The sequence below is a fragment of the Rhyacophila brunnea genome, unplaced genomic scaffold (genome assembly GCF_057557595.1).
Source record: "Rhyacophila brunnea isolate RB1 unplaced genomic scaffold, BYU_Rbru_1.0 scaffold_7, whole genome shotgun sequence".
Lineage (NCBI taxonomy): Eukaryota > Metazoa > Arthropoda > Insecta > Trichoptera > Rhyacophilidae > Rhyacophila > Rhyacophila brunnea.
In genome coordinates this window covers 42,703,962-42,716,723 of record NW_028233339.1, presented here as the reverse complement: position 1 = coordinate 42,716,723, position 12,762 = coordinate 42,703,962, and the positions used below count along the sequence as shown (strand labels likewise).

Sequence of the window (12,762 nt, the reverse complement as noted above, 5' to 3'; positions counted from 1 at the left end):
TCCACACGAGATATTTGTTTGAATTCCGGTATAAATGACAATAACGTAAACGAAACAATCAGATTTTAAAAAGTTACTCAGTTGTACATACAGAATTTTTGACGACACCATTGCGAACTGCAGGATCTATCATTTTAGACACCATCTTGCCGAAGCAGCCGATTTAAAAATCTTCACAACACTAAATTGTCAAAAAATAATTGTCATCAAACGTATTGACTTTGAATTTTCCATCCACATACTACGAGATATGAATATCAAATTGAAGCGATAATTACTTCAGCATTGGTTTCAATTAGTTTTTCGAATTCCCCTCACATTAATATTATTCCATTACCTAATAAACATACATCAAACATGTGTACTGTGTAACCAGATTGGTTCTTTAAAATAAGGCAATTAAATTATAATTACTGGAAATATATCAAATAGTCAATGAGTCACCATCATTATTATGCATCGGTGAGGCTTATAACCCGTGCATTATTGTGAATGGGTTAATGTAACCTAATCAAAGCTCGATTAAATTCATAAATATGAAAATCCTCCCGATTGTGGGACAGGGTAGATACAAAAAAAAAAATACTAATACAGTGGACTATTAAAAACAAACACAAGTTAGTTTAAATTCTAATGAATTTAAGTTTTGTACTATTCCATTTGAGTAATTTTTACGTTAGTGTGTTTTTACCTTTTGGTGAGTGCACATAGTCCCTGAAGATGCCGAAAGGTGAAACCCGGGTCGCAAAAAATTACTCAAATGGAACAGTACAAAACTTAAATCCATTAGAATTTAAATTCCATTGAGTACCTTCGGTCGATAGTATTAATATTAGAAGTTATTTTCTGAAACGTTTATTTGCGCGATTCAAATATTTATTTTGAATATTATCGATATGCCATCGAAAAGAAAACGTGTTGTATTATTATTAAAAGATTAGATAAAGTGGATATATTCAATGTTTTGAAAAGACGTGACTCAGGACATTTTTGTCTTATAAATATGGCGTAGGCACCTCAACGATCTAATATAAAAAAAAAAAAAAAAAACTGAAGAAATTACACATTTTACGAATTGAACAATGTCCGAGGATGGCAGCTTAGAGCGAAAGGTCATGAAAAAATCACAAAATGAAGAAGTCAAAGTGTGTACTTTGATATGTTTCATTCAAAAGCGATCATCTGGACAGCCAATATAAAATATGGTCCATTATTATGTGAAAAAGCGAGATTTTTTTAACACAAGATCGAATGGAGATTGAAACTTCAAAACAAGTTCGGGTTGGATCGAAAATTTAAAGGGCGACATGGTATTAGAGATGTGGAAATTCACGGCAATAAGCTTTCAGCTGACATACCTTCAGCAAACACTTTTATAGACAATGTCATGTCATGTTAAAGGTGTTTTTAGAAAAAGAAGAATACAATGAAGAGTTTATCTATAATGCTGATATATTGCACCAGGGTACAAATTTCATTAAATTGGGATGCGAACGATCCTAGATTCAAAATTTTGAACGATGAGGAAATAATTAAGAAAATATCTACCTCAGAGGAACAAGATCAAAAAGACAAAGAGGAGATTGCCGTGGGGGGAAATATTGGTGGTACACATTCTGAAGCTTTTCAATGCTTAGATGCCGCCATGAAATGGTTTGAGAGCCTAGAAGAATGTAACTCAAGACAACTTATAAGCCTAGTACCCACGCACGTTCTTGCTCGACGGTTTCGCTCGATCTAACATGTTGACTTCGAAGCATGCTCGTCAATGCGTCCACACGCTCGAGCAGCTCGACACAAGACGCTCAGTTAAAGCGCACACGTTGAGTCATGCTTAAGCGAATTTCTGTCGAGCATCGAGCAAGAATTACGGACCTTGAATCTTTTTCATATCAAGCCGTTTGCTCGATATCGAACAAAAAAGCATCGAGTGAGATGGTACCCACGTTGAGACATGTTCAAATGAGTGTAAAACCATCGAGCAAGAACATGCGTGTGTACTTAGCAATATGTTTTAAAAGTATTCATGATTTGGCTGCTTCGAAAAGGACAGCTACTTTCAAGCAAAAATTAATAGGTAGGTAATTGAATTTCTAATTTAAAATAGAAGATATGTTAAAAATTGCTAATGTAAAATGTACTCTCCGTTCCTTAACAATAATGATTTTTTTTCGATTATCCGCCCTACTTTCCGAATAATCAAGGTTCTACTGTAGATGCCTTGCTAGCCATGCAAAGCGGAGATTCTTCCGTGTACCCAAAAAGAGTAGATGGCAAATAAAGTGAAGCATTATCTGCCCGTATTTTAATTAGAATGTAAATTTATGTTTAAAATGTAACTGACAATTTTTCCACGGGTGTGGTGAAGTCTATTGCCATGTCTCATTGACAACATTCGTAACGTTTTGGCTGAAATGTGTGAAAAAATCAATGAAAATTGACGTAAGCAGATTGTGAGCTGCCAGAAGACCCGGGGAGGTCATTTGAATGATATTGTGTTCCATGTATAATTGCAAAGACACAATATGTATTTCATTTTAAAAACAAATTTATACCAGTGGGTCTATTCTATACACAAACTATCAGCGGCTATCGAAGGTATTATAATTGTTACAATAAGTTAGCCGTCTAAACTAAACTGCCAAAACTGTCCATCTCGCTGTAAAAGTTAATACAGCCAAGAGAGGGGCTGTTAAAACAAAGCACTTTTTGATAGTTTAGATTACTTATTGTAACAATTAACTGCCTCAATACATAATATGATCCTATATCTTAATACATATGATAAACTATCGTCAATAGCTGCCGATAGCCGCCTTGTGTATAATAGACCCACAGAACTTGAATAACCCTTTAAATTGTTAAATATGAACATATATTTTTTTCATATGTGTGAAAATCATTAGGTACATAGAGATAATAGTATTAATGTACTTGTCGGCATCTTGTCATGTCATTTGTATGCGTAAATGTGCTATATGAAGTGCTTTCTTAAAATAACCGAAAAATTTAATTCAAAATGAAGTCTGTATCAAAAATAGTGATTTGCAATACTAAATCATAGTGGCCATTCAAGTCTCTTTGTCCCCGCGTGGCTGATGGAATATCCAATTTCATAGCCATCATCATTTTTAGTTTCAACATTCTGAGTGACAGCAAATGGCCGCCATTTTTTAAATGAACGATTATAATCTAGATTAGTAGAATCGGCAAGCGGTGAAAGGATACAAATGAGGGCGTTGGTAGGTGCAAACAAGGTGAACCCGGTCAGGAATGTTATTAGCTCAAGACATATGAAAACGAATGCCGAACTTAACCCTAACAACAACCTGGAAATACAACATTCACAAACAACTGATTACCCAAGCAATAATTACATTCTGTTATAATAAAATTCATGAAATAAAAATGATATCTACAATGAAACCCCATTTTTACGTTTTTGAAGGGCTTAACAAAAAAAATGTAAATGGAGGGTAAACGTAAGTTGGTGTATTGAAAAATTTAATTTATATTTTGTTGAAATCATACATATCGGTTTGGCGCATATGTCAACATAAATATAAATGCACATATTCGTTTGCTATTCTTTCCAATGATTGGCATGCGTTTCATTAAATTTTGTATTCTATAAAACTGGTTTATAAAGTCGTGCGTCTCAGTATTGAATCCCAAAACTGCCAAGATCCCCAATTTACCCAGAGAATGGACCTAATAGTTTGAGCAAATGGCCAACATACATTTCTCGTAAAACACAAGGGGCCGTTGTAGCCACAAAGGGTTGTAGGAGAAATTAAAAATATAAAAAATAAAATGGGACTGCAGATACTACATGTAAATAGCGGGCAAACATAAATCCCGGGCACGTAAAATCGGGGTTCCACTGTAATTATTTCCCCGTGATCGAGGCAGTATTATTATAAATGAACCATTTCCTATTCAAGAATCACCAACAGAATTGATCAATAGACAGTTTGGAGGGCAAAATTGAGCACTAATCAGCTGTCAGTATCAATTTTGTTATAGGTACTAAACCTATTTCACAAGTCTGAATAAATTTTGACTGAAAATGTATGGTTTAATCCAAAGATGTTGAATCTCCTTCCAGATGGCCTTCTGTTGTTTCACTGAAGCAAATTCCCATTTGACATAAGTGCCATTTTTGTATGAAAGAAAATGCCAGCATGTTGCATAATTTTTATTGAATTTGTATGTATGAAAATTAGTGGTCCTTTTTTTGCCTTATTTTCACATATTTAGACTCCATCTTTATACACGATGGCTGTGGTGAAGGGTGGGGGTAGGCTGTTATGATCTGACATAAATAGTACACACTAAACTTTGTCAGTCATACGTACCTGTTTTCATTAAACTAATAGTACAAATTGCAGATAATGTTGGTTAGTTTTTAAAATCCAATTTAACCCCGCGTAAACCATGCCATAATAGAACATAGTCAAAAATATTTGTCTATCTACAATAGAAGAATATTTTTTTTATCTATTATGGTTTGGTTTAGGCAGAGCTTAATGAATTTTAAAAAACTCACCAACACCATCTGTAATATGTATTATTAATTCAACGAAAACGAATATGTATGACTGAAAAAGTGTGCATTATCTTTGTCGGATCGCCCATAGCTTACCAAAATTATTGTGGTTTGGTTAGGCAGGGTTCAATTGATTTTTAAAAACTAACCAACTCTATCTGCAATTTCTAGGGTCGTATGTATGAGATTACCAAATTCGTTATAAGCTATTTAACCGATTTTCCACCATATAGCTTATAGCACTGTTAGTGACGTAAGCAATCTGACGTCACACGTCTTTCAAAATGGCTGCTTCATCTGTCACTTTCAAATGTCATTTTAATAATGCATTCATTACAACAAACGTTTGCTTGAGGCCCTCGTTCATTTTGTAGACTGTAAAACATGCGAACTTTAAAGACACTTCCTAGTCGTGCTGTTTACAAAATACGTATAATTTTGATCTATAGTCTATAAACTAGATAGTAGGTAACTGATACAATGCCTATTTCGCTTACAAAAAGTAGTATTTCTCATGGAGAGATAAGATGGATTTACGTAAGATTACGATAAAATACCTCCTAAACGACCGCAAAGATAGGTACCTACTGCTGTATCTGGTATTAAAATATGCAATTGGAAGCATTCTGCATTCTTCAATATATTATGGTACCTACCTACCTACCTAGTTAATTATAGTAAGAAACTGTAATAAACAAGGCACAACTCCTGGTTACATACACTGGTAACATAAATAGTGTCACACGGTGATTGGTATAAATGATAATATTATACAGAGATCATTACATATTATTTTCTAAATCCATTTGCATTTCTGTCATTTATTCTTATTCTGTTTTGACATCTCATAATTGAAGTGAAGTTAGTCATAATATGTATGTATTGCCACCAAATGGAAATGTTTATTGGCAATTCTCTATCCTTTCGTACAGTAGAATTATAAAATAAATGTGATAAAATAACTGATAAATTATTTAAAGTTCATAATAATTATTAAATTTATATGGTACCGTTCGCACACTTTCAGACACATTTACAATTTCAAAATTTTAAGTTAATAGTCGGGGAATGAAATTTTATAAGTTTGCTATTATTTGGATACTATGACACATTATGACGTCACATCGTGACGTCGCTAACCAACAGATTACATTTGCACTCATGCATACAAATGGGCAATAGGTATATAGCCTATAAAGTATTTGGGAATCTCATGCATACGACCCCTAGTCTTGGCTCAATTAAAACAAATACGTTTGGCTGCCAAAGTTTAGTGTGCACTATTTATGTTGGATCTTAAGAGCCTACCTCCACCCTTCGCCACTGCACGATGGTTTTCTTAAATATCTTTGGTTTAACTTTATAATTTTACTATATTAAATTTAGTACAAATTGAGGCTGAAATTTTGTGTGATACACAATGAATACCTTCAGCTGTGTCTAGTGAAGGCAATAGCAAAATCTTAACATTTTAATAAAATAAGTATAAATACTACTTAGATATCGAAAACTATTATCTTGAGGTGTGGCGGTTTAGAGATTCAATAATACATCGACAAGACACAGATTGTGACATTAGAACCACCGCCGCCACGCCTTGAGTTACAATTCGGTCCCTTAGGCCACCCGCTCACGTGAATACTCAAAAAAGACGAGACTGAAACTCCAATATCTAGCTAATGTATTTCAATGGCGGCTCGCTGACGGCAAGACTGGAATCTCTCAATTTCAAAACGTTCGCGATCGAAACCGTAGAGAAGCGACATGCTAGTCTCCCAGTCTCTCAGTTTCCAGTCACCCATAAAACAGCGGTACCAATATCAGTAGATTCGATGAACAAAAAGTCATATTTTCTTACCAAAATTGTTAGCACTGAACTCAACAAGAAAAATAACAAGCCAAAACATCAAAAGTTGAAGATGCGCGAACCGAATTTTAATTTAAAATATGCGGCAGATGTTAAGAAATACCCCTGCCTGTATATTTACAGGCTGCCAGAATATTCCCGTAAAGATATTAGGAAAAAAGCTTAGGCTTAGAATGAAGTAGGAAAGACAATGGGTTTGACAGTTTGAGGTTATGAGATTATTAGGTTTCAGCAGCGCAGTGTGCGAAGCATCAGTCACTGGCCAGTTTATGAGTTCCATCACCAACCAGTTCGTCAGATTTTAGTTTCTGCGTGAGCGGATGGCCTTACGAGTAAAAAAAAAGTCTCTTTACTTTACAGGACACTCCAAACACAAACAAATTTACATTCCACTGATATTAACAAGAGAGTGGTTTCAGGAGATACTATCTTTTATCTGTTGAAGTCCTTTTGTCACTCAATGTAATATTATTTTATGTCCAGTACCATAATGTAGCTCAAAATTGCTAAAAATTGTGATACGTTTCTTTGACCTTAAGAGGCCGAATTAACAATGTCTATAAATAATTTACATTACTGGTAATAATTCTGGTGCAAGGCCATACAAATTAAAAAAACATATTTTGTTTTTTATAGTAGGTATAGGTAAATCGTTTTACAGTGGCACTATGGGTACGACAAATGGGGCTTGCAGTTGTAGTGGTATTGTTTGCTAGCATTGAAACAGGCATTGTCGCAAGCAATTCAATACATGCGCGAATCGCCTATGGTGCCACTGTAGAATGATTTACCTATAAGTACATACTTCAATGTTAAAATTTTAATTAAATCAATACCAATTTCGTCAGTTGCAAACAATTAATAGTCTTCGTAAGCAATTCTGTAATTAATAATATGAAAATTGATTTTAACAGAATATTTTATTTTTTAAAAAAGCAGAGTTTATGTTTTATATGTTTCGTGATGTTACGTTGTTTGCAACTTGAAGAGGGAGGATATCACCTTCGTATCAGATCATCACATCATATCAGAACCTCTCCCCCATTAAGGTATGTCATACCTATATGGACGACCGCTCAAATGGTATCTATCGTATAAATGCTATGTTAAATGGTAGCAGTTTGACATATTAAAAAGTGGAAAAAGTAGTATAATAAACAAAATTGTATTTTTAGACTTTAGTATATTAATGTCAATGTATAATAAAGAAATAATATTTGCATATTATAATGTTTCTTTGTCTAGAATCATGCAAATTATTTAGTGAAAGAATTTATTAATATCATGCATTTTAAAAAGATTTTGAAAAAACTGCATTATAATTACTTACTTATATAATATTATACAAAATCATTTAATATACTTAAACAAGATTATGTAGACATTATAACTGGTAAAAACTAATGATTAAATTTTACTCTAAGCTTTAGATAATAAAAAGATACAGTAGCAAACATAAAGGAAGATAGTGTGAATATTTCTTTGCAATAAATCATTTTAGCATATTTAAACACTCTTACCGCAAAGCCGAAGCAAATAAACTTTATAAGATGTTGACATAGATTTAATTTTATGTTAATAAAAAAGGCTGCAAGAGAATTAAATCATCTACTTACTGTAAAACATAAATATGATTACCATTGTTTAACTGAATGGAATATTTTTAACCGGTTGAGTGGAAAGTTTTAATATAAAAACTTGAGAAGAGACTAATGGTTGCTAGCCATTTGTTCAGCCTAAGATACCTGCTACAAATCTAATAAATGTTGAAAAAACAACAACATGCAGTGTTTATTTAGCAGGATTTTACATTATTTTCTCCACTTCTCTTGCAAAGATTCAGGTGCTAAGAACATCCCAAGCTTTCCAAAACAAGTGTATCAGATTCCTAGTTTCACGTCAATTATTACTTCAAATGACTCTCGATGAGACGAGACCTTCATTCTCACCGTGTTACATGGAAAATATGATATGAGGAGTGAATCAAAGAGTCATTAATCTTTATTCCTGGTCCTTTCTCAATAACTCACCAGCTGATATCCTGTGTCACTTCGTCAGTAAAACTTTCAGATTTATTAAATAACTTCCCTTGTGAAAACCAGGTCACATTAATATCTAAAATTAGACAGACTCAAATAGCTGTTTCCTTCGAAGACGCATCTGTGCCTTAACTTAAATCAATGTCTACTACCAGATATTATCTCATACTTAAAGGTGCTTTTAAACGATCAGTTCGTTCAGTCTGTGTTTCAGTCGAGCTGTCAGTTAAACTGACGTTTAAGGATGGGTTTGCCATCAGTTACCGTACCAGTTTTTAGAGTTGCCAGTTAAACTGATGTATAAATGACAATGACAGAATTTATTGAGATTTGTCATGACTATTTATGCTTATGGAAAAAGCGTGATCACCACATCCTCAATAAAAGAGAAGCTTTCTATGATGTACGAATATGAATAAAATATCCAATTACGAAATACGGAAGTATCCTTTTTTGTAACTGAGAAAGTAGTTAGGTATAGGTAAATCGTTTTACAGTGGCACCATGGGTACGGCAAATGCGGCTTGCAGTTGTAGTGGTATTGTTTGCTAGCATTGAAACAGGCATTGTCGCAAGTAATTCAATACACGCGCGAATCGCCTATGGTGCCACTGTAGAATGATTTACCTATACCTATTAAGCGAAATTAATCTGAGCCTTTCAACATGACTGTACTATTTAGTCGGTACGGCGACACGCTGTTGTTGTATTTTTCATAGAATTCTAATTTCAATTAAAATATTATTATTTCTTCAAATATAGGTAAGTACTGCATTATACCAATTAACAAGTTTAGAAAGTTATTATAAAAAAATCGGTGTGTGAACTTATGTACGCGCGTTAGAAGTTATACTTCTTTGGCGTAACAAAACAAAAACAAAACTTGTGATAACCTAGATTCTTCGACTAGCTCTTAATTATCTTGTTAAATTACACACTCAAGAAAAAGGACCGCTTATTGGAACGCCATTGGTTTATTTCTATACACTTTAACTTATATTACTAAATTATATAATTATTTATCGTTGTTTTTATTTTTAAAGTAACAACTGCCACTATGACGTTTAATAGTTTGTTTACGTAAGGAATTGCATATGGCCGACAATAATAAATTCGCTGCCTAGGCAACGGAACAATCCTAAACTATAATATTATACTGTATAAAAGTCACGATTGGAGTATCATTTTGTGGTGTAATGGTACTTAGTGCGTTTGGCTGATAACCGAACAATCGGTGGTTCGAATCCAACCGAGTGCATTTATTATTGTGTGAAAAAATGTGTTACATGTCACACGCCAAAAATACACTCTGATCTGATTTTCCAAACGCGCCTAAAGAAGTATAACTTCAAAAAATTTGTGGATAAAAGATAAGTAAATATAAGTACCTATAAATATCATAACTGAACTGATTGTCTAAATACACTATATATAATTTCAAAATTGAAACCTCGACTGAACGGAAAACTGAAACGACATCTAAATGGACCTTCGGTGAGATTTAATGCTTACTGTAAAAGATTGTCGCAAAAATTTACGGACATCAGTCAATTAGAGGGTAATAATAATAATATGTCGATTTATTCATGTTTGGTATTCGTTGCTTACTGTTTCTGGTAGGCTTTTAGATGCGTTGGGTGGAATCCGTCCGGTAAACAATGCTTCGTGCTCTGTTGACTCTCCCATAGCAACGTGATGGTGACACACAGGTGCCCTACTAATGTAAGAAATCGAGCAGGAACCAGACGCCCATACATCCCACAAGCGTTAGCCTAAAAACACAAAGCAACGCGTCACTTTTATACGGAGTACGGACCGAAGACTGCTATTTCTTTTACAATTCACGTGTTAAAGGTCAATATACAACAATGAAAGAATGGATATGTCAAATCAATATTTCGAAATTATCAATAATATTCGAATGCAACAAAAAACCGATAAATCAAAGCTCACTCTGTTCACAGCGGTCTACTAATAAAAGTGAACAATATCCTTGAAGTATTTCTATTTATAATAATACGAACGTTTAGCAAAAATTGCCAACGCACAACGCCTCGCTTTTACTTTGACAGCGAATTGTTCAATAAAATGTTCCGACTTGTGAAAAAATTACTTTATTTATGGCTATAACGTTCGAGAATATGAAGGTGTTTAAATAATATAATATATTATTACTGTGTACTGCAGGTCCATTTACCTGGATCACCCAATGCTAAAACTCCAACTTTTTTTGTGTGCATTTGTTTGTGCATCGTTAGTGCACGTTTGTGCACGATTTTTTTTCGTTTGTGCACCTATAATAACCGAAAAATTCCAATTTCAAATTGGGTGTTCCAGCTAAACGTTGGGTCACCCAATGTTGAAATTTCAACTTTTTTTGAGTGCATTCGTTTGTGCATCGTTAGTGCACGTTTGTGCACGCGTTTATTTCGTTTGTGCACGCACATTAAGGGGGTTATTCGCATTTCAATTTGGGTGACCCAGCTAAATGCTGGATACTTGTGTCACTAAACTTATATTTTTTTCAAAATTTAAATTGTAAGCACTAGTGCGTTGGTAGTTAACGTTAGTGCACGATTCTTTTTTGTCTTTTCATCTGTATTCAGCGCGCTATTTAATTTTTAAGTTTCTATGCAAAACCTGACTGCGTGGGTTTAAAAATATTTCTTTTAGTAAAATCTCTTGTCGCATAGCTAATGCGCAATCCTGCATACTTTTTTATTTTTTTTCTCATATAGTGCGTGAGTTATTTGATATGAAATATTTGATGAACGTTAAGTAGAACCATCCAACAAACTTTTTTAATTTTTTATTAGGTCATCAATTTGACTATTATTTTAGCTTACGTTTGTGCACGTGCTTTTTTTGTTTTAGGGATTATATCGTGAGAGATATTAGTTCTCTAAATTCAGTGACTTGATACTTGAACAAATAAATTTGCTTTAAAAATTTTTTGTTAAGTGCATACGATTATGTATATTTATGTAAAATTTTAACACGATTTTTCAAATTTTTATCTTTTATATTAACCTAGAAAATTAATTTTGAGTGGCCGTCAAGTTTTAACACCAAACATTTTTTTTCCACATTTTTTAAATGCATACCTTTGAGTAATTTAATTATATGATTTTTCATATATTTTTTATTGTTTTTCCATGTAAATTACGCGAAAAATTCACATTTTTCCATTTTCACTAAGTACCCTGTCAAAATATCCCGAACAAAAACAACCGCATCCGCATGGATGGTCTGGTCAAAAGAGTTTCGCAAAACAGCCAACACGGCTCCTATCTACCTGTTTTCCATTTATACTAATTGATGATAATCAACATCTTCGTGCTTCAATTTGGAAAGCACCTGTATATATTTTTATTGGTGCGTCGTCAAAATATACTTTGCAAAGCCATTCGCAACAGTTATTGCTGTCACCAAAAACTGTTTTCATCACTCCAATGTCACAATATAATAATATTATACTATTTATTGTTATTTACCTTACAAATTATTGATGGCTTTCACTGTATCTTTAGACCTCGTGCGTTCATAAATGTTTCGTTATGCATTAATTTATGACGAGCAAGCTTTATATCCAACGCTAGTTACTTTAAAAATCCCAATTTTAAGTACGTTTAATAATTAGACAACCAATAAACAAAATTATAAGTAGTTATTATCCACCTTATCGTTTCGATTGACAGCGTATGAATCATGTATAATTAATAGTTATTAAATATTTGTATTTTGTCATATATTGTCTATGATTATATGTATACTAAGTTTGTTGTCGTTGCCCATCATACGTCAAAATCTTCTGTCACATGTGATGCGCCTTTCAGGTTTAGGGTACTGGAAATACTATTTAATACAAGTTTATCCGTCTATTTACCACATCCCTGCTTAAGCAGTTATAGTGGATAATTATTGTTCTCCCTAGAATTTTCCCAGCACCTAGTAACTACATTGAAGTATTCTATGGTAACAATGTCACGATAACGTCGATATTTTTTTCATTTCCTAATACCCATCATTTTCTACACACCCAGTGCCGTGGTCAATATTGATGGATGAGCCATAATGCACCAGCACCTATGCCACATACGCTCCTTGAAAATAACTAGGATGCCATCTGAACTGAGAGAATCATACTCTGTTTAACACTGTCATGAGACTTGTAGCTCTATAGCACACCGGTGCGCCGCTAGACGGTAGGTGTGTCGCGGTGCATTGCTTGCAAAAAAACAAATAATTTTGTATATTATACGATAATTACTTAATAACCAAATTTGCGTACATATAAAAATATATGT

General features: G+C 33.6%; 1 protein-coding gene across 2 annotated transcripts in view; it reads right to left on the bottom strand.

Moving 5' to 3' along the window:
* LOC147064931 (solute carrier family 2, facilitated glucose transporter member 1-like) overlaps positions 1-10,528 on the bottom strand; it is a 44,586-nt gene extending 34,058 nt beyond the window's left edge. For both annotated transcript variants that reach the window (XM_085957406.1, XM_085957405.1), the window contains exons 1-2: positions 10,409-10,528; positions 10,064-10,227 (exon numbers count right to left, since the gene is read on the bottom strand). In XM_085957406.1, coding sequence (XP_085813532.1) covers positions 10,064-10,141 — 78 coding nt within the window. In that variant the 5' untranslated portion in view covers positions 10,142-10,227; positions 10,409-10,528. The remainder of the gene's footprint in view (positions 1-10,063; positions 10,228-10,408) is intronic.
* Between the last annotated feature and the right edge of the window lie 2,234 nt (positions 10,529-12,762).